At 47.6% G+C, this 22,210-nt stretch overlaps 1 protein-coding gene across 9 annotated transcripts in view; it reads right to left on the reverse strand.

Moving 5' to 3' along the window:
* The window catches only part of CUX2 (cut like homeobox 2), a 223,194-nt gene that overhangs the window by 64,581 nt on the left and 136,403 nt on the right, over window positions 1-22,210 (reverse strand). For 7 of the 9 annotated variants that reach the window (XM_044989883.1, XM_044989891.1, XM_044989890.1 and 4 more), the window contains exon 3: window positions 18,621-18,668. The exons of the other annotated variants lie outside the window; for them this stretch is intronic. In XM_044989883.1, the coding sequence (XP_044845818.1) occupies window positions 18,621-18,668 (48 nt within the window). The remainder of the gene's footprint in view (window positions 1-18,620; window positions 18,669-22,210) is intronic. 9 annotated transcript variants of the gene reach the window in all.

The following is a 22,210-nucleotide window of genomic DNA, read 5'->3' on the forward strand; positions in this document are numbered from 1 at the left end:
ACTGACACTCATTAGCAATCGCTAGCACAACAAAAGGGCACGATGGCTAAAGGTCAACATTTTCAAACTTGGATGCCTACAATTAGCCACCTAAATACATACTAAGGGCCCAAAGGCATCTACTGAAGTCGATGGAAAGATTCCATTAATTTCGGTGGGCACAGGTTGGGTCCTAGCCACTCACTAGAAGTGGCCTGCTTAGCAAAGGTGCTGAGCACATGCAGCTGAGGTGGAAAACTGGCCACTTATCCTGATGTCTCAATGAACATAGGTGCCTAAGCTTGGAGCATCCACATTTCAACCTTATGACCCATGTCAGTGACACAGAACTTTCCATTTCAAACAGGTAGAGGGATCTCACTGGAGGGGAAACAATCATCGGTGTTGACTTTTATTGGAAGTGTTATGGCAGCCCAATTTTTCCTTTATAAAAGCATCGCCTCAGTATCACTGGGGCTGAGTGTTGACTCTACAACTTGTGCAAAAAGCGCCATAAACTCATCCTATGGAGCAATGAATTAGGAAAGAGCAGATATTGTACAGAATCCAGTATTCTCCTTGGGTTTTAGGTTTGTCAAGTGGGCCCAGTGTGGCTGGACTGGGATTCAGGAGATCTGTGTTCTGGTCCCAGCTCTACCATTGACTCACTGAGCAAATCATTTCTTTCCTCTGTGCCTCAATCTCCCCCTCTGCAACATGTGGCTAACTCTGCCTCCCTGCTTACATTAAGTACACACATGTGCAGGGCCGGCTTTAGGAAGTGCGGGGCTCAATTCAAACAGTTTTGGCGGGGCCCCGGCAGGGATGACTTTAAAAAAAAAAAACGTAAAAAAAACACATGGGGCTTGTACTCACCGGGCGGTGCTCCGAGTCTTCGGTGCAACTTCGGCGGCGCGTCCTTCACTCGCTCCAGGTCTTCGGCGGCACTGAAGGACCCGCTGCCTAAGTGCCGCTGAAGACCCGGAGCGCCACCAGGTGAGTAAAAAATTAAAAAGGCGCCTCTAGCCAGAGAAGGGATTCTCACTGGGCGCGGGGCCCTCTTAGGCGTGGGGCCCGATTCCGGGGAATTGGTGGAATTGGCCTAAAGCCGGCCCTGCACACGTGCACCTCTGCGTGCACACACACAGACACGTGCAGTTAACGAGTAAAAGGGTAATAGACTTTGGGGGGGGGTTTAAGAGGAACTTTATATAGCCCTCTTCACTATGATATCTGAGCAACCTCAGAGTCACTCGGGGATTTTATCCCCACAGCCTCCCTGTGAAGGAGGGCAGAATCCCTCCCCATTACAGACACTGGAACCAAGGCCCAGGGTAGATTACACAGCCTGGCAAAGGTCACACAGGAAGTCGGTAGCTCAGCTGAGTATTAAAGCCACAGATCCTGAGTCCCAGGTCACGCCTTATGCACTAGACAATCTGCCTCCCTGGGACAGGAAGGTAAAAGCAAGGGGTAGGGTGACAAGCAGAATTAAGAGTGTAAATGGACATGCTCAGGCAAAGATCTCAAATGCTAAATATTACCACAGCAGGTGTTCTGAAGCACTGAACTGCCTTTGTTAAAACACAGTAATAAATAATATTAACATTAGTGTTTCTACAACGCTTTTCATCTTCAAAGCACTTTAAACTTTCAAATCAATTTATCAATGTATTATCTGAGATTAATCACCTTAGAAATATACAAAAGACTTAAACCTTAACCCTTATGAAAAAGGCCAACAGTAAGAAAGGCGAGCCTTTCTATAGGGCTAGAAAGCTTCCCACCGAAATTAACCGAGAATTCTTTCCTTGTTACAGAATTCCACAGGGCTGGTTCCAACAATCCACAGAAAGGACATCATTGGCTTAAATTTGATGAGTGAAATGCTGCATGGGAGTTTTGCTGTTGACTTCAGTGGGTCGGGATTTCATCTCATAGGTTTTGCGATCGTCTCTATGGAAGCTTGTTACATTTTATAGAACCCTCTTGATTCCAACCCTATTGCAATCTTTTCCTGGAGGGCACAGGGAGGCCAAAGTTGCCACAGAGCAATGGAAACCCAAGAGTGACTCTTTTCAAAGGTGAGCAGTTTAATCAGCAGCAGGGTGATCATCACGCCAGTCTGACTTTTATGCCTGAGCCTCTCCCCAGCACTGAAGCAGGGCTGTGGCCAGCCAAGCCCAGCTCCCACCAGAGGGAAGCCCCGAGCTGAACGGGACTCATGAGACACAGCCCACAATGGAGATAACGTGATCAGTGAGGTGCCCATTCCACTGATGTTCATGAAGCTGCTGAGGGACAGCAGTCTGCATATAGCTCCTTTGCAGTCCTCAGACTAAACCATGGGATACAGGAAACATCACATGCATGGCTAAAGAGCCACACGGAGAGGACACCAATTCAGTCCCATTTTACGGAAAGGTACTTTTACAAAGGATTAAAGCAGGAGCTGAGAGCGCCCTGGTGAAAGACACCGGAATGATGTGACAGGTGCGCTCAGACACGCTATTCTCGTTTTAGTATTTTCAGCCAGTAGTTGGCTCTGCTCTTTCAGGAAATGTCAGCTAAAAAAAATTTAAATGACCTTTTCCGGATAGAGATAATCCACCTAAATATCAGCCAATTGCTTGAGTTTTTAAGGAGAGAATAAAATCATTCTGGAGACACTCCAAGTGTATTTTTCCCTCCTGCAGATGGGCCACCTTAAACTACTCTAGAAAATACATTGCTAGGAACTATTAGTTTTGAGGATCAGCAAATGAAATACACTGAAAAACCCTTCAAGGGAAGGTGTTGAGTTTTTTGGCCTAGGTTTTTTTTTTTTTTTTTTTTTTAAACAAAACTGCTTTTACAAACCCAGAACTGAATTGTTTTTATGATTGAAAAAAAAAACTCAGTGAAAGTTTTAGAGTTGAATATTTCCCTGTGGTACCATAAACCCCAGCAGAAGATGACATGGCTTATACATCACAACCAGAAAGTGAAACCTACCTCCAGCACCCATCAAACTTCACTGCACATTGGATCAGGCCCATGGCTGAGTGTGGACAATTCTTCTAGTTTCTGAATGCCACAAAATATGAAACACTAACTTCCTGGTTACTTACGAACATTTAGCTCCACTGCTCTGGGATGGGGTGGAAGTTTGGGTCATCTGGGGTTTGTTCCTGCTCCCAGTTAAGTCAACAGAAGTTCTGCCATTAATGTAAATGGGAGCAAGATCAGGCCCTCTATTAGGATTTGATTTTCAAACACTCTCATCATTGGCCTTACTCTGCTCTCAATGGAGTCAGTGGTAAATTCCCACTAGGCGCAATGCTAGACCAACACTGAGCACTTATGAAAACCCCACTCGCGGCGATGCACCCAACAGGGAAGAAATTCTCTCTCTGATTTTATCTGCACAGTCCCGATTCCATTTGAGAACCCTACTGCCCACCTTAGCAAGAGCGTAAGGAGCACTTGTCGTCAAGTGAGTGAGGACCCACAGAGGCTGTTTAATTGCCTGACACAGCTCTGCCAGGCCAGTGCTGGGGATTAAATATTACATTTGCTGGGAAATGTTGTGACGGGCTGGAGGATGGTATTTTACCTGAGTTCTAAAAAAAAAAAAGAAAAAAAAAAGTTAAATGTCATACTGTAATCGAAACAGAGCAGTTTGTGACTAATCAACCAACCCTGACTAATCAGATCACTCTTCCTTTTTCAAGGCTGCCCCTCGGGCTGAGTTTTACATAAAGGGCACTATCCTGTCCAAGACTCCCTTCCTACATGGGTCAATAGCTTGGGCTGAACCGCACCGAAGTCTGAGTTTCCACAAGGAACTCTTCCACCCACACGAGTGGTACTGACCTATAGAATACAGCTGGCTTTTAAATAAGATTCCCCTTTGAAACCAGCGGGGAGTTCTGCATAAAACCCAATGGCACAATGTGGCCGGCTGTCCTTCACCACGTGAAAAGACAGCAAGAATGCTTGTGTGGATGGGGAGAGAAGTACAGTCTAATTCAGCCCTGATATATGCCTGTGCCACTCCATTTAGTTAATCAGTTATGCCCTTCTTACAGCAGGGTGGAAAGTGGTCCATCGGATCTAATTTCAAATCACTTTATTGTGTGAAAAATATATCACAGTATAGAGACATTTTGTATTATGTGAGTGGCTGGGTTCGATTTCCTTCCCCAGCCCGTTTAAAATATTTTGGGTTTTGATACCTAGTCAAGTGATAATTTAGATCTAAGATGTAGGGTTTGTCCTAAAGCAAGCAAGAAAGGGTTTTAAATATTGTGAAAGCAATACAAATATTCACATGCATTTAAAAACAAGAAAGGTGAGTGAAAATAGAAGGGTTTGGGCTCAGATTTATACCAACATTTGCAGTACAGGGTATCCACCACCCAGACACTGCTTCAGGATGCTTGGAGCAGGAGAGGGAGGAGAAACTGACTAGAAACAAAAAGTGAAACTGACCAGTGGATTTTCATAGCTCCAGCGGAATGAAGGGCAAAGAGTGAACCAAGTGCACAAAAGGGGGAAAGCTACTTAGATTAACTTTGTGTTAATCACCCAAGGCAGGGAATGTGCTTTTCAAAAGGAGATTGTTTTTAATTCGACACCACCACATTAAGACAAGGAAAAAAGGAGGAAGCAACAAGGAAGCACACACGCGAGCACATCCCAGATCAGATGTGGAATTATTTACAAATGTCTCTCTGTTCGCTGGATGGAATTTTCCCCTGGGCAGAGGGCCCAGCACCAGGCTTAGGTACCACTTATGCCTTATTTTGAAGTGGCACCTAGACCTGGTGCTGGGCCCTCTGCCCAGAGGTGAAATCCACCCAAACAGCAAATGCTCCAAAACAAAGGTCCAAATCCACCCAGAAACTTGCAACGCTGTATTCTTCAAAGATCTCTTTCCCCCACCCGAGTCTCAGTGCCTGCAAGAGGCACTGCCCACATGGGTATAATCCTAGCAGAACATTGCTGCCAGTTGGATACGTTTCACTCGGATGCAAACTCCCCGCTCCTTTGTGTGGTGTTTCACCGGTAACCTGTCAGAGTGGCTGGTTTTCCCACCCTCCTGATTGCAATCAGTAATGGGAGAGGAGCTGAAATGCCTGCTGCCAGCCACAAGATCACAGAGATGGCCATTTGAGATGCTAAACCTTCATTTAACTGCTGTTTTCCCTCGCCCCTGCAAAATCCTCCAATGATCCGAGGTATGGCAAGCGCTCAGCTATTATATATCGATGTAACATTAATTTATTTTTTGTTTCCTTCCACAGTGTACCCTGACTCCAGGTGAGAAAACGCAACTGTGCTGGAACAACTCGGATTGATGAATTACATTTATGTGCCGGGTCTTTTTCATGGCTGGTGACTTTCCAGCAAAGCAATTATCACTGTAGAATGCATAATAGCCTAATTAATTACTATTGTCAGACTGGCCTCTGTGCCATGATTATACCTTATGAAGCCAACTTTTTAAACATTTGGAAGCAGAAATATTATTATAATTGACTGGCTAAATGGTTAAACTCTCCTATCTCTGTTGATCCTTCCCAGTATCAAAACTTTGTTAACCACCAATTGTGTGATCACCTCAGCGTCTCATCTCGAAAGGAGCAGAATCTGAATTGCATCGGGGTGGTTTTATTATTTTGAACATGCGATCAAATCTAGAGAGTTCCATTATTTCAATCTAAATCCTCAGAGTAAAACAAAGGGGGGTATGTTTTTTTAAGACTAGGAACACGGCAATGGAGGTCTCCAAATGTTAAATGCAAATTGTGAAGGAGAGAGAATCAGAGGTTTGCACTCTTTTTTTGCCTCCTCTTTTTTTTTTTTGGATGTCTAAAGAAGGCCAGTAGAAGAATAAAGAAAGAGAGACTAGAGGTGGGCAGGGAAGAGAAGAGGACTTGTCTTCTTTTCCCCCCTATATTTATGAGGAAGGTCAAATCAGGTGTCCCTTGTTATGAGAGTTCTATGCAGAAACAGCTTGTTGTGTATGTAGACAGTCAATCTGAACAGCGCCATCTACTGACGCATAAGAGTATGTAACATTGTTCATAAGACTGTTGGTTCAATAAAGTTGTTGTTATGTACTGCAAAAGGACCCCAAATTGCAGCTCCTAATGTTCCCTGGTTCTGGTTGGCGACTCCATGTGATTGCTTCAAACCTTTTTGATTTTTTAGTTAGCACATGGATCTTTTCTTCCACCTTTTTATTGCTCCGTTTAAAACGCTTGTTTTTGTTAAACTCCCATCTAATTCAAATACACAATCACTTCAATTAATCAGATTTCCATTTTAAATATGGGATGTCCTAACCCTACAAAGCTTTCTGAGTGAAACCTTTGTTGTCTGAGTGCAGACCCCGTGAACAAAGGCCTGAATTTCTAACCTAGAAAACAAGCAAATACATAAATAAAATTATTTCCTTAGAAAAAAGAAAGCCAAAACTTCTCGGGAATTCTTTATGCATCATAAAAATGGCTCCCCAAAAGTGCTGCTACATTTCTTGAAGGAAATGGAGACAGGAGAGGTGCCCCTCCAATTTCTAATGCTGCTTCCTTTCAGGGACAGGTAGCCCTTACAAAGTACAAGCAGCAAAAACCAGAGTGGAGTGACCACTGTGGAGGAATTACTGGCAGCAGGGCAGCGTGATCAGAGGCTGGAGAAAGGATTGTAACGGGGCTGACTGTTGGATGGTAATTGGTTTTCAGCCACAATGAAACTGGTAATGAAATCAGCAGGAAAAAAAACCCTGCAAAGGCCCATGGCTGGCTGAAATAAAACAACCTCCAGGGGAAATCTATCTGAATGACAGAGCAACAGCCCCAGATGCTAAAATGGGTGGCGTTTGTCAGCCAGGTGAGCAAATAATAATTTGGCCTTGTCTAGCATCTTTCACCCAAGGATCTCAGAGTGCTCTACAAAGCTAGTGTCATCATCTTCCATTACACAGACAGAGAAACTGAGGCACAGAGCACTTAAGTGACTTGTCCAAAGTCACACAATGAGGTGAGGAGCAGGGATAGAACCCAGGTCTTCTTATGACACGGCACCCGCACTGAAACTCAGGTGCCTCGGAGCTGTTCATCATTAAAGCAACTAGGCTGCTTCCTAGGAAATACTCCCCAGCCAGATGGCTTGAGGAGAGAAAAGCCTGCTTGCTGCTCGGCAATACTGTGCTATACTGGCCTCAAGTGGTGAAGGTGGCATTAAATAAGACTACAGGACCCAAAGGGGCATAAATACACACACACACACACAAGAGTTCACAGGAGCACACCGCACAACGTAGCCACCTATCTTGCTGCACCGATCCAATACAGCACCTGGGCAAAACCCCTCCGAGCTGTAAAACTGGGGCAGAGCCCAGGGCTGGGACACAGGTGGCTTGGGGCCAATTGCTGGCTCACCCGCAGACTTCCTCTGTGACGTCGATCCAGCCACTCGATCCCTCCTGTGCCTCAGGTCCCCAAGTGTAGAGTGGGGATCGCGTTTCCATCCCTCGTGGGGCTGTGGAGTTACAATCCAGGAGTGACTGAGAGATGCTCAGATCCAATGGCGACAAGAGCCACACAGGTAACTCGACACATCTGGCTGAGATGGACACATTGCTAAGTGGGGCAGGTTTCAGCTCAGCTTCGCATAACTTCCTGAGCGGGGGCTTGTCCTGCCACCCCCCCAGATCCGGGCTGATTCAGCGCTGGGGCCCATTTGATCCCACGTTCCATGGTAATGTCAATAGCTGAGGGATTCAAGGGAAGAGCAGCCAGTGTAGCAATAGGTGCTGTGCAAAGGAAGGCAGCACTCTTGGCTTGGGCCCAGTCAAAGCTATCGGGGACAAGAGTGACTGAGGGCGACAGGATGGGGGGTTTATAATGGCTGGGCTGGGGGGAGCTGGGCGTAATCATCCTAGTCTCTAATGGAGAGGAAGAAAATAAAGACAAAATACAGGGGAGCAAGGGGAGAGATGACAAAGGGAGACAGGATCAGCTGGGACTCGGAACGGGAGATCTACTCAACATTGACGCCAGAAGACACCAGCTACTCTGGAAGGAGGAGGGCAAGTGCACCCTGCAAGCGGGGAAGGCCCCTGCCCAGCCAGGGAAGCTGCAGCATTGCACGGCCCCAGGGCGGAGAGCTGCAGACAGGAGGTGCTGAAAGCAAGAGCAGGTTTCCTAGCCAAGGAAATATTGCTGGAAAACAGAGCGGGGAAGGGGACTGGGTGAGTGTGCAGCACACAGCAGAGCACCAAGGGATCCCCCAGGGATCTCCCAGGAGGGAGAGGAAGGCGTGGCCGCCTAGGGCTGTGGACGATCCCAGCTAGGAGGCGCTAGAGAGGAGCGGCCATGCTGGTGGAGGACAGACAGGATCGTGTCTAAAGAGGGGCAGGAGAAGGAAGCAGGAGAGTTACCCATGGGCTGTGGAAAGGGAGAGGAAGGAGGGAGAGTGTCTGGTCAGAACTGGGAGTTCACATCAAGCCCAGGGTGCTTCGGAGCAGCAGCGCCGGGCTGGAGAGCTGCAGCAGGTTTCCAGGAGGAGGGAGGAGGGGGAGATGCTTTCCCATGGCCAACCCGCAGTGCTGGGCGAAGGCCAGGGGGACCTCTGACCACGGCGCCAGAACACTGTATCTGACCCAAAGCCCTTCGAAGTCAGTGGCAGTCTTCCCATCGCCTTCAGTGGCCTTTGGATCAGGCCCACAGGCAGGTCTTAGACAGGGATCAGAGACAATTTTGGTCAAGAGCTGCCAACGGGCCATATCTTCCCTGTTAGCGACTAATGGCCACACATTTCCCCAGTCATCACACAGGCATCAGACGATCCCACGGGAACTCAGGCACAGCACAGCTCCTTACCCAACAGCCAGCCCCAGTGGAGCGAGTTGAAACGAAACGTTGGGATGAAAGCTAAATTCGGAACATGCCTATTGTCTGAGAGTCCCTGTCTTTTCCCCTAGCGTGCTGCAGCCCTGCGAGCCGGCAGCTGGGAAGGGAGGTTAAACATTTCTAAATATTTTCCACATATTGCTCAGGCTTTGTAACCCAGTCCATTAAAACGCTTGTAAATGCTGAGACTCCGAAGACACACTAAGGAGCTGCTGCATTTAACTGTCATTAAATATGTTGGATATTACCCTGGGACATGGGAGTTCTCATTCTTTCCAGCGCTGCTCACGCTGGAGTCCATTTCTCTGAAGTCAGAAAGCTTACAACATTTTCACGAGGCCAAAAAGCAATTCACGTCAAAAAGATCAATAATATAAAAATAAAGCAGGAGAATTCTAGTTAAAGAGAATGTCATATAAATATGTTGTTCACGTTCGTGAATCTAAGATGAAAAAAATTAATCAATATAGTTCTTTAGATGATGTTATTTCTAATGAGAAATATACCAAGACGCTGCAAATAACTGCTTTAACGGAGGGAAAAAAAGCATTAATAATTTACTTTATAAAGCATATGATACTGAATGAAAGAAAATTGCTGCTGGTTCTTAATTTTGTTGTAATACTTCCTGACAAGCTCAATGATGCTTTGGCCAAGTTCCTGATATTAAAGTCAAAGGATGTTAATCTCATTAGAATTTTTTCCAAGGATTCCACCTCCCATCACACTAATGTCTTGCTGGCTTTGGTTACTTGATGGGAATCCTGGTTATTTTCAAACACCATAAATCTCATCAGGTGAATCTCATTTATTAGAGTGCCAAACCCAAGAAGTTGGCACATGAGGAATTCTAAGGAGAGGCACTGTATGAGAGAGCAGAAAAACCGAACATTCTCGCTGAGATATTTGGGGCAGTCCATGGTCAGGCCCAACAGCTCAGGGGATACTCCCAAAATACAGGTAAACCCCAATTATGCAAAGGTCCCAGGGAAGATCCCAAGCCATCACATAATCAGGGTCTTGGACAGTTGTCTAAGTATTTAAGGTATACATGGCCCCCAATTACTGAAGTATCTGTGGAACTCTTTGCCAGAGGATGTTGTGAAGGCCAAATCTATAACAGGGTTCAAAAAAGAACTAGATAAATTCATGGAGGATAGGTCCATCAATGGCTATTAGCCAGGATGAGCAGGGATGGTGTCCCTAGCCTCTGTCTGCCAGAAGCTGGGAACAGGTGACAGGGGATGGATCACTTGTTCTGTTCATTCCCTCTGGGGCACCTGGCACTGGCCACTGTCGGAAGACAGGACACTGGGCTAGATGGACCTTTGGTTTGACCCAGTGTGGCTGTTCTAATAACGAATAGGCACCCCCCTCGGTCACGAATCCGACGAGTCCTTTGTGTGCGCGGCTCACTCCCACTGGATTCTGTGGGAGAGCACACAGAGGAGCAGGCCCCAGAATTTCAGCCGAGCGCATGACTCTAAACGCCTAGGCTGATTATATCTTTTCTTTAAAACACCCATTTGTATCGGATGGAAAAATACCACCACAGATCCACGGTTGGTGCGATCTGATAGAGGAAGCGCCCTGTGATGGGTGCCCCACGCCATGCTAATGGGACACCTTTCCAAGGGTCTCACACACCCGCTGCTGACCTTTAAGCAAGACCCGAGTCCTGCACAAGCGCAGCAGGCCCCGCGAATGCTCTTTGAAACTGCTCTAGCCCTGGCTCAACGGGATAGTGATGAGATTTTACAGCACCCAGTGACCACTGGTTGGGGTTCCACCTGTTCTCGGCTGCAAAGAAAACTAGAGTGCAACAGTTCCCCACGGCCATCAGCGGGTGTCTTGGTGGGCACTACCAGAGAGTCAGGCGGGAAGAGCGCTAAGACGTTGATGCCCAGGCCCCATTGGCCACGTCTGACTCGCAGTTCACTGCTGAAGAGAATGTGTCTGGTGACTTGCACTCCCCTGTTTTGCTATTTGCTGGGAAAGCTACTACTGCCTCCCAGCACAAGAGAGGAAATGGGGAGGGATCATTGCTGGTGCCACTGGGAGCCATTCAGAAATCAGTGCACTAGGGTGCTGGGAGAGAAGATTTTTCATCCAATGCCTTGGGAAAACGTATCGGGCCAGATCCTCAGCTGGCGTAACTCCACATAGCTCCACGGACCTCGCTGGGATGAGCCTCATGCTCAAAGATACACTGGTGCTTTGGCGGGTTAGAACCCGAAAGCTCAGCACCTTGCAGGACTGCGCCCCTACGTGGCATGGTGGCCAGAGTTAAGGGGGAATTATAGAGAAGCTCACCAGAGCCAGCTGTGAGACTCTGGGCTTATTGCAACAGCCAAATCTGGGGTGTCCATTTTGGGCCTAAATCTATAAAATATTGGGGGTGGGGGGAGGTAACGTTACTCCTGTGAGTAATCCCATCGACTTTAATGAGGTTACTCCTGTGAGTAAAGTTACTCATGTGGGCTTACATTTCTGCAGACTCAGACCCACAGACTGTAAACTCTCTAGAGCAAGGAACTTCTTGTTCAGTGTCTACAAAATGACCAGCAAAGTCAAGGTACCATATAAATATTGTAAGAAAAAATTAATACGAAAAATTATAACCTGCAAGCATTATTCCACAGCTCTAATGCTGGAGCACTGCCGCAGCCAGGAATGCCAACTGGCAAGTAATACATTTACTGAGAACATTCACGCTTTGTCCTGACACTCAGAAATGATGACGACACATTTTCAAAGGTCAGGAAACGCAGCCTGCGGCACACATGGGCCCTGATCCTGCCGTGGATCCATACAGGCACATCCCTGCAGGAACTGGGGCTTAACTGATTTCAGAGCTGGGGCCATAAAGTCTAGAGTAGAGAATGATTATTTGGAGGCAATTTTGGATTATACCTCTTATCTACCTAAGGCTCTTAGCTGGCCCCCAGCACCGAGATATCTGAGCACCTCACAATCTTTCCTGTATTTATCCTCACAGCATCACGTGATGTATTCTGCCGCAGGGGGGCTAAGTGACTTGGACAAGGTCATGCAGGAAGGCTGTGGCAGAACTGGGAATTAAACCTGGCTTTCCCAAATCCCAGAGTGGTACCCTAGCCACGATAGCACTGTTCTTCTAGTACATTAAAGGCTCTTTTTATAGCACGGTAAGGGGAAGAAATATTTCAAGATTATTTTGCCCTTTTCACCAATGTAAACTTTTTTGTTTTGTTTTTAACTGATTTAATTTTATTTTTTTTAGTGCATTTACTGACAGTTGGCAACTGTAAATCATCTTGTATTGACGCCTAATCTGCGATGAAAGGCTTCAGAATGAAGTGAACGAGGCTGTGAGGAGCAGATTGATTTTAGATGGTCAGCGAGACAGGGTCACTGCAGAAGCTTTATTCTTTTCCAACTTTCTAAAAGCCTGTAAGGGCCGGGGTGAGGATGAGGGAAGCAGGCTCTGACTGGTGGAACAGAAGAAATGGGTGGAGGGCGGGGGAAGAGAAGGGTGTATGGACAATGCTGCAGATAAAAATGCTTTTGAGAGCTGATGGGAGAAGAGAACTGTTCCCCCAGCGCAGGGGAAGAAATGGTTGGAGATGGGCCCATGCCGCAGAATTTGGACCCGGATTTCGAACCCTGAAAAGCCTGGGGAGGATCCACGTGGGGGATGTCTAGGCCCTGAGCCAGGTGAGGCCATGACAGTAGGAACTGGTGGCTACCCTACAGGCCTCATCTTAGTCCAAGCTTCCAGGCCTAACATCTTCAGCAGCATCAGGCTCCAATGGACAGTTAAGCTGTGTAAGCAGAACTCCCAGCAAAGAGGGACCTTGACTCTGTTGACTGTATGGGAGGCAGAAGGCTGGGTACATAACCCGGGGGTTAGCCCTCTCCCCCTAGACACGCTGCCATCCAGCTCGCCTGCGTCACGTCCCAAGGAGAGCGTGCCTGGCCAGTCACGGCTTCACAGGCCCACCAATGATGCCATTTCCTGCTCTAGGGGCACCAGCACCCAGGGGAAAACCTCAGGCCCCCCATCTCAAACCCACACTCAATCACCTCCCCATGGAGAAAACACATGGAGCTCCCAAACCACCACTGCTTGGTGGCCAGGAATGGGGCCTCGTCCCTGCCATGGATGGATAAGCAGCAGGAAATTACAGCCCCTAAATGCAGATGGCCCCCAAGGGATGAACTCCCGCTAACTCTCTGTGTGCTAGAGCCTCTCCCTGTTAGATTCATGAACTAGAATAATTCCAGACCAGGGCAAGTGAGCACAGGCACTGCCACAGGGGATCCAACCAGCTCAGGATCTTGTCTCTGGCAGAAGCTAGAACCAGCTCCTCCAGGAGGAATTGTCCCTCATGGACCATTACTGGAAGAAGCGGCCGATAGAGAACCTTGTCTCTAATCCCCAAAGGTTGGCTTGTACCCTCATATGGGAGAGTTTAAATCCCTTCCACGCTGCACAGGATAAAAAAAAAAGCTAGACATTCTCATTACCCAGGGAAATGTCTAGCATTTTTTTTTTTTGGATTCCACTAAGCTCTTGGCCTCAGTGTTGTCTTGTGGCAGAGAGTTCCACAGGTCAGTTCTGTAGTATGTAAAATAGTATTTTCTTTTGTCAGTTTTAAAAGTGGTTCCTAGAATGGCCCCTTATCCTAGTATATAGGAGTGCCAGCCATACCGTCTCACGATCATTTGTGAGTCTGTATCTCTCTAGCATAGCCCTTTGCTCTAACTCCTCTCCAAACTAGACAATCTCTATCTTTTGTTTCTCTCTCTATATACAGAAGCCTTTCCAGGCCTTTAATCATTTAATGAGCCATCCCCTGGGTCGCCTTCCACCTCTGCCACATCTTTTCTGAGATAAGGTGAGAGAGAAGGAGCTTCTGGATTTTCTAACTTCAAAAACCCAGCACACCACCAGAAAAGCTTTGGGCTGTAAAAGGTCCTTTATATACAAGCAAATTACTTTTCGGTAAGTGACTTGAATCTCACCAGCACCACTATAGAAAAACTGCTGTGCTTTAAAGACAACATTACGGATCAGAAGATAAAAAAGACAAAGCCAAGGAAATTCTGAGCTAAGGTCTTAGACCTAAAATTGGAACTGGCCTGTCATTACATCCATTGGTAACACTGACAACCGTGACTGGGGCTCAAAGCCGTTTGGAGAGCCGTCACACCAACTCTAAAGGGGAAAGCCAGCATGCCGGGGTAATGCACAGCTGGGCTCGTTCGGGGGGGGCATTATTTGGGGTTGGGGATAAGCCTTTAAGAACAGAATGGGGGCTGCCAAAGAAATGGGAGACGTCTCGGGATTGATCCCAATTGGTGCTGAGCATCTTCAGCTTCCACTCAAGCCACTGGGAGCGGTGGGTGCTCAGCAACTCTCAGGATCAGGCCCCTGGCTTGTGTGTTCATCTCAGATGGCACCAGAAAGCAAATGGAGCCACTGGGTGAGGTCAGGAGAGTGCACAGAACAATGCAGGCCAAGTCCCCCCTGAAGCCACAGGAAGTGTTACCAGTTGGGATTGGGTCCAGTGGGATATTATTAAACTAGTTCCTCAGACACCACCACACATTTAATTTCCCCCATCTGGTTCCACCCCGGAGGCAGGGGGAGCATCCTCGGTGCCAGAGCACTGTAGAGGCAGATTATGCCTTTGTAAGACCCGATGGCTCAGCGTGCTGGGCATGGGATCCTGGGATGAAAAGGCAGAGCTGGCACTCCCCCCAGCACTGCCGGGCTAGTGAGCTGGTAGGTGGGCCGTGGTCATGCCTGCTTAGACACGCCTGCATCATCTCCCCCTCTAGTGCACCTGCGCAGAGCAACTGTAACCCGCCCCTTAGCATTCAATTCATACCCCTCTCACCCGGACTCATCCTGCTGTCCTTACTCAGGCAAACCTACCGCTGACTAGTACACGTGCAGCCACGGGCATTAGATCCACAGAGCACAAATACAGGCTCTGTCTCTCCCTTTTGTGTGGTTTGTCATTCCATACAGGATTTGTCTCTGACATTGGTTAATTACTTGCCATGTTTCCATCAATTTAATTCAAAGTCTGCGCCCTTCCCTCCCTTAACGAAATTAAACAGCATGTGCATACGTTCCCCAGTTACTGCTGTGCCCGGGACTCAGAAACAGCACCCAAATATGCACATAAAACATGTTGGCATTAAACAGGCCCATCTGATACCCCAGGGCACATTCCACACTTTACACTTGGTTCTTTGCAGGAACATTTCTTGCAGGGAAAAAATGAAGTTTTTTTTCCAGCTGTTCTCATTTCCGCATTAGTCGGCTCGGCCGGGCACAGATTCATGGCTGGGAGTTTGCCACAAAAAGCTCACCAAGATTCAAAAGTGGCTCTGTTGCAAACGTCCTTCCTTTACCTGCCTTTCGCACTTTTCTCTAGTGGTCAGACTTCACACGTGAGAAAAGCGAGGTTTTACCTTGCTGCCGAACATTTAGACCTTACTCTGCTGTCCTTCCTCAGCACAGTCAAGGGGAGTTTTACCCGAGCTAGGCTCGCTGGATACACTGCTTCTTTCCACCTCCCCATCAGGAAGCAAGTGGTCAGTCATTCCTAGCATCATTTCACTGGCTCGGTGGCATCCATGTGCTAGGTACTCTCTTTCCCCAAGGGTATGAGAGCTGAATTCAGCTCCCAGTTACTCCACTGACTTCAGTGGGGTTGTCTGGGATTCACAAAGGAGAATCCGGTCTTGTGTATTTGACATTCCAGCCATAGCTGCTCCATTTCCACAGCCTTTTAGAAGCGTCCATTTCACATCAACCAAAGCAAAACCTATTTATATTGGCCCGAAAATGCAACAGCCACTTTACAGATACAGAGCAAGACCGGTGAAGTGGCTCCGGTGAGCTCTCAGCCCACAACATACAAACAGGAGTCTGAGAAAAAGGATGCGACATGTTTTCTTTAACCTTCACCCTTTTGATCCTTAGCCCTTAACTTTGCTGTCCATGTTTAACCTGCTGTATTATACAGCTTGAATTATTGCTAAATTGCCTTTTTATTTGAAATAAAATATCCGCTCAATCAGACAAAGCAGCCCTTTCCGCAGCACAGGGACGCTCCAGTGTACAGACGGATTGGAAAGTTTCACCTCTGCTTTAGCATAACAAAACTTTTAATTTAGATGTTTTCATCTATCTATTGGAGAAAAGAAATAAGTTTAAAATAATGACTGTAATAAATGAAGGTAATTAATTGTAGTTTGTTCCTTTACTGTCTAGTCAGCTTAATTTTACCTTTTCATCTAATAATGAGAAAATAATTTTTGTGCTCTGAGGGTTAATGATATGTAACTGCAAGAGCTGCTAATTGCATGTTGCAAACTATTCATCAAAATCCCCATCTGCGCTACTTGATTATGTTTGCTAAATTATTGCTTTGAATTATCTTTCATAAAGCAACTTTTGTAATTAGCAGGGCTTTCGGTTTGCTCTTTTCTCTCCGTGCAAGGAGATTCAAACTTTGTCCATTTCAAGCTGTTGCCATTAAGCTACTGTCATGGGCAGCTTTTTGTTATTCCGTGCCAGGGAAATAAACCAGCCTTTATCTAATCGGGATGGAAAACAAAAGCTGTTTTTCCTCTCAGTGGGTACGATTTAGCCCCTTCTCCACCCCACAACTCCCCCTTCCCACTAAGAAACTGCATATAAAGGATACTGGTGCCTAAATGCATACGAGCTGCTTACGGCGACTGCAAAAACACAGGTTGTTACTTCAAAATGATCTTTTTCTTTCCCTTTAAAAGAAAAAATAGGAGGGGGAGCCCCGACATTCATCAGGGGGGCTTTCTGGCTACTCCCCAGGACATATGATGTAGCACTGTGTTCTCCCTTGTAAATATTCATGTTTAGTGAAATCTAAACCACAGTAAAAACACCCCAGCACCAGCCATCCTGGCTATGAGTGGTTTGGTGGGGGGGGGGCATCACTGGAAGGGCCTAGAGGCGGGACTCTGCCACCTCCTGCCTACTGGAGGGGGGATCTGAATATGCAGAAGCAGTCGGGATCTGTGGGGATGGAATCAGGGCCACTGGATCCATGATTACATAGATCCAGTGGTCAGAACCTGGAGCATTGGGAAGGGAGGATTTCTTGCAAAAAGAACCGCTGTGTAAAGCCCGAGTTCTCTGGATTTCAAGATTTCACCCCCACTAATAAGCAAACGGGGGCAGATCGCCAGCTGTTATAAATCAGCACAGCTGTGTGGAAGTCTGTGGGGCTACTCTGATTTACAGTGAAGAAGGATGCTGGTCTCCACTTAGCAGTCCTTTTGCCTTATATGGGCTGAGGATGGGCCAAATGCCGTAGCCTTTACTCAGTCAAAACTCCCCGTGACCTCAGCAAGGGTTTTGATGCACGAAGGATCTACTCCTACGTTGGCAAAGATCAGAGTCAACCAAACTGAAACAGGATGGAAAATTAGCAAATGTCACCTGTGCAGCCACTTTGACTCTGATCCTGATTTGCACGGGGTGAGTGAGGGCAGAATACAGCCCCGCAAAGAGATGGAAATCAGTTCCTCCCCCAATTACTTGCCAAAAGCAGAGTTAAAGGTTTGGAGTTTCTCCACAGCAGCTGATAAAAGGCCCAATCTTGCATCCACTGTATTCAGTGACAAAACTTGTATTGATTTCAGTGGGACAAGGACTGGGCCCAACACCCCTAACGCCAGACAGGCATCTTCCTATTCATCATTCAGAGGCAACTCCTCAAAATCCCCTGCAAAAACCTTCCTGGAAGAAACCGAATCAGTAAGGGAGATTCTAAAGAAAATGTGGAGTCAGGCGGCCAGATTCTGATCTGAGTTACACTGCCGTAAATCCAGAGCCACTCCTCTTTAAGGGCAGGCTGGGTCTCCCAAAGCACATAGCTCATCTTCTCCGAGTGGATCTAATGAAAGCTATTGGGAAAAACGCAGTATTTAAAAGACTGAAAATGTATTCCTATTGTTATCGCTCTCTTTTGTGTATTTATGCATAGTGCATTGGAATGAATCAATACCGGATTGCCCTATAAATAAATGAGCATATCAGTAAACTGAGTAATAAAATGAAGTGATGAGAAATATGGAAATCAGCCGCATTTGTGTAAATCCAGTTATTGTTTACTTTCATATTTTCTTATGCAGTTCCGGTGTTCCAAAGAGACAGATTTCAAGTAATGTAATGCTCAGCAGATGACAGATTCTAATGTGTTGCTGGTGGTGAGCGCTGAGTGCCTCCATCTCTCTAGGGGTTTCAATCTACGCACATTAGAAGAACACAGAAAGCAGCCCCCAGAAGAACAATCATTTAAAAAACCTGTTCTGAAGTGCGATATTTCTCCCACACTGCCCTCCCCTTTGGAAGGATTTAAATCTCTCCGCATCAGACTGGTACCTGAGCTGGGAAAGTTCATTTGCACATGTAAAATACCCAAGAGCTCGGGTGAGATGATTAGGTGGGGGGACACAGTACAAACTAGGAGCAATCAGTACCAGCAGGGGGGCAACGAAGGGATGAATTTGGCCTTAGTGAGCTCGGAGGAAGCATGTGAGAGCTGGAAGTGAGGGACATGCTGTGCAGTGATTGCGCAATTTGGTCTTGGTATCTATCTGCTTTTTTCTATCCCCAGGGTCCATCTCAGTCTAATCTGGCTAGTCGCAAACACCATCACGACAGAGTACCTCTTGCGAGTGACGGCTTCTTACCTCTGCTTGGAAGCTCTGTAAGACAGGAGCCACCATCTCTCTGATTTCCTGAAAGAGAGATCAGAGAGTTCACCGGAAGCAGATATCGTACGAGTTCTGCAGTGGTATTTGTATATATCTACAGAGCCACACACTGACCTACGGGCACGAGCAACTACCTGTCTCTTCTCTGAAGCTTTAGAGCTGGTGCCCTGGCTGGACTTAATCTTCTCAACGGCTACTCTCAACCTACCGGAATCGAAAATCTGACAAAGGGCGAAGCGGTTTTTAACCCGTAGCATGTCTACATTGACTGTCTTTGCAAAAGGCCAGTCAAACACCACTGATCTTTCTCCCGTCCCCCACTCTCTCTTTACAGGGGGTAGTCAAACCCCTCCCTCCCGTCCTCTGCCTACCAAGACACATTCGTCCTTTGCAGCATCCGCTTCCAATAAGTCTTTCAAAGTATGGTGCGCCCCAGAGCTGCTGTGAATGGGTCCCCCGCCCCGCAAGAACAACATTCTTAGGGCCAAGTTCAGCAGGGGCCACATTCGTGATCCCAGAGTAGAAGGCAATAGGAGATGCCCAGGAGTATCTGAGAGGAGTATGTGTAATTCAGGAAGACACTGAACTAGGTCAGTCCTCTTCAGGTGTTGATACTGGTCTACAACAGCTGTTCTTCTGCGTACGATTGCATCACTGTCTCAGGATCCCTGTTTCCACCGAGGCACGGCCAAGCGATGGAATGGGAGGGCAATGCCTGGAAGGGCTACTTCGGCCCTGAGGCTGCGGTAATGGCCAGAGAGCCATGCCGCAGAGGGTCCTTCCCGCACACAGCTACCCAGGAGGGTATGTGGTTTGACCCTTTCTATGTCGTGAGGAATACAATTCATGGGAGCCCAGCAGATTGTAAGCACACAACTCAGCTTAAACAAAAACACTGCTGCCAGACTAATGACAGCGTTTGGCGAGCAACCATTCTAACAACATCAAGATGAGCACGATCACCTTGTGCAGTGGCCCACCCAACAGGAGCTGGTGGGTCTCGGGCCAGTTCCGACTGATCTGAATTTCAGAGGGGCTGAGCACTGAAGTCAGTGGGAGCAGCGCCTCTGAGAAGCAGGTCACAGATCATCACAGCAGGTACCTTACCGAGGGTGTCAGATGGGGAGCCAAGGTCTGAATAGGATGTCTACAACCCGAGGTAGCTTTACTCTAGCTAACTCAGTACTGGAGCAGCGAAGACACATCATTACAGGCTTCACGACGGGCTGGACAAGTCGCCTGGAACCCTGGGTAATTACTGATGTCAGTGCTGCCGCGGCTTCACAGCTGCAGTACCAAGCTAGCTGGAGAACACTAGCTCATGTATGTCAACATGAGCCGCCATCACTCCTTGTGACCGCAGGGCAGATATAGCTTAGGCTGCCCCCTTTTGCCCCTCATGTTGGTTCCTTCACTTAAGGTGGAAGGCATGATGGGAAATGCTGCTACCTGAGGTTTTGCAGGCGAGGGGACACCCTTATCCAGCCCCTTCCATCAGCTCTACGCTAACTTTATCCATTTCCTTTGAACAGCAGAAGCACCGGCGGCTATTTCTCAAGTGCAGCCGATGTGGGGAGATGGTCCGGGGGCTTGGCGGAAATGGGCATATGTCCGTCACCTCCGGGGGCCTGGGTTCAAATCCTGGCACGCACCCCAAACGGAAATGCATTTGGTGACCTCCACTGAGGCTCATTGTGACGCACTGCAGGAAGGGCAGACCCTGCCGAGGGAAGGCCCGCACTGGATAATGGGGGCATGGAGCCAAGACCAAGGAAGGGAAGAGCTGGGATGTTTGGGGTTTATACAGCTGATTCAAAGAGCATGTGGGCATCTTACAGCCAGGATTCAATCCATGAAGGCAGACTCCCCTCTGAGGTGCCCATTTCTATCCAAGCTCAGAGAGGGCCTTGAAAGCTCACTCCAGCCGTCTCTTCCGAAGGACAATCCACCGCTGCAGAGCCCAGCCGGGTCCCCGGATATTGGCCCACACCCTGCTCTCACACCCATGTAAATCCAGAGTCACTCCATTGACTTTAATGGAGTTACTCCCATTCACATGGACATGAAAGCAGAACCTGTATTATTCCCCAGAGCGAGGGTATACACCTGTGGTGGGCTTTCAGCTCAGGGAGACGCGGTTAACTCACTCTGGGCCAGCTATCAACTAGAGCGTGCGCACAGAGAATGGAGATGCATCGGCATTTCTAAGCGGTGGAAGTTTGCACTGTGCGTTCTCGCATCGGGCATGGCTCGTGGGCAGAGTCGTGAGAGCTAGATCTAGCTTTCACTGAATTCGACAGAAAGCTTTCAACTGACTTTGCTGGGATTTGGATCAGGCCCAAGGTTTCTTTCTTTCATTGGCACCCAATTCACCCACCGTTTTTAAACAAATTAACCCCCAAAGTACGCGACTCGTGTTATGGCCCACCAGAGCCCTTGCTGAAACCGAAACCTGACAGGATTGAACAGAGCAGAGAGCACCAATCTCCCACTGGAATTAACAGGAAGGAAATGTTAAAGCTGCCGCTCCCATCTATGCTGGCCACCCTTCACTTTTGCCCTGCTGCCCCTTTAAATCGGAATCAGTACTGAACCAATGGCTGCTGGAGCTGCCGACTTGCATACCAGATAGAACACGGAGGTTCTGTCCCCTTGTGCTGGTTAACGATCCCCTTGCACTTTTTCACCAGATTAGAAGTGTTAACCATGGTGATGGGCCAAAGTACATACAATCATTACATCCTGATCACCTTCATTTCCTCTCTCATTTTCAGTTGAGTACGTTACTCTTCAATTCCAGTCCTAACCTGCTCTGTACTGTTAGTGAGGGCTGTCAAACAGTCATCACCCCAGGAGTGGCTGCATTTCAGAGGCTGGTGAAGTGTGTTCCCTGTGTCAAATTTCTATACATGGTTTAAGATCTTTAAATGCTATGCTGTAGCGAGAGAAAACGCTGGTCATCATTTACGCGCATGCAAAATCCATTTAATAGAAATCACAAACATATGAACAGTGGGAAGACCAAGGAGGGAGCAGGGTTTAGACAAGAACATGCAATTCGTGGAAGGAGATTTTAGGCTCGATATCAGGAAAATTTACTATGTCCAACGTGTCTGAGGGAGTGAGTTAGGCATCCAAAGACCATTGAAATTCACTGGGGCTGGAGTGCCTAACTCCCTTTGGCCCAGCCTTAAATCTTATTGGACAGAACAGCAGAAAACTGACAGGAGGAAACTGAGAATGGATCAGACAGGACCATAAAGGCCCTTGCCCCCCTTTCTAATTTCTCTGAGCCCCTTTCTGCCAGCCTTACTCCCGCGAAGGAGGACATCACACCTCATGCCGTGGTCCCACTGGAAGCCACAGGGCTACTCCTGGAGAAGGTGTTATGCTAGCCTCAGGCCCTCTGAATCTCATGAACAAAGGAGTAGATTTTCAAAGGGGCGTGCCCCCCTTGCAGTGACTCTCAGTGAGTGCTTGGTTCCTACCTGCCTGGGGGGCCTTTGAAAATCTCCCCTTACGGTTTTGTTTTTACAGGCAGGAAAGAAAATAGCATCTGAAACTGG

This window comes from Mauremys mutica, chromosome 16 (genome assembly GCF_020497125.1).
Source record: "Mauremys mutica isolate MM-2020 ecotype Southern chromosome 16, ASM2049712v1, whole genome shotgun sequence".
NCBI lineage: Eukaryota > Metazoa > Chordata > Testudines > Geoemydidae > Mauremys > Mauremys mutica.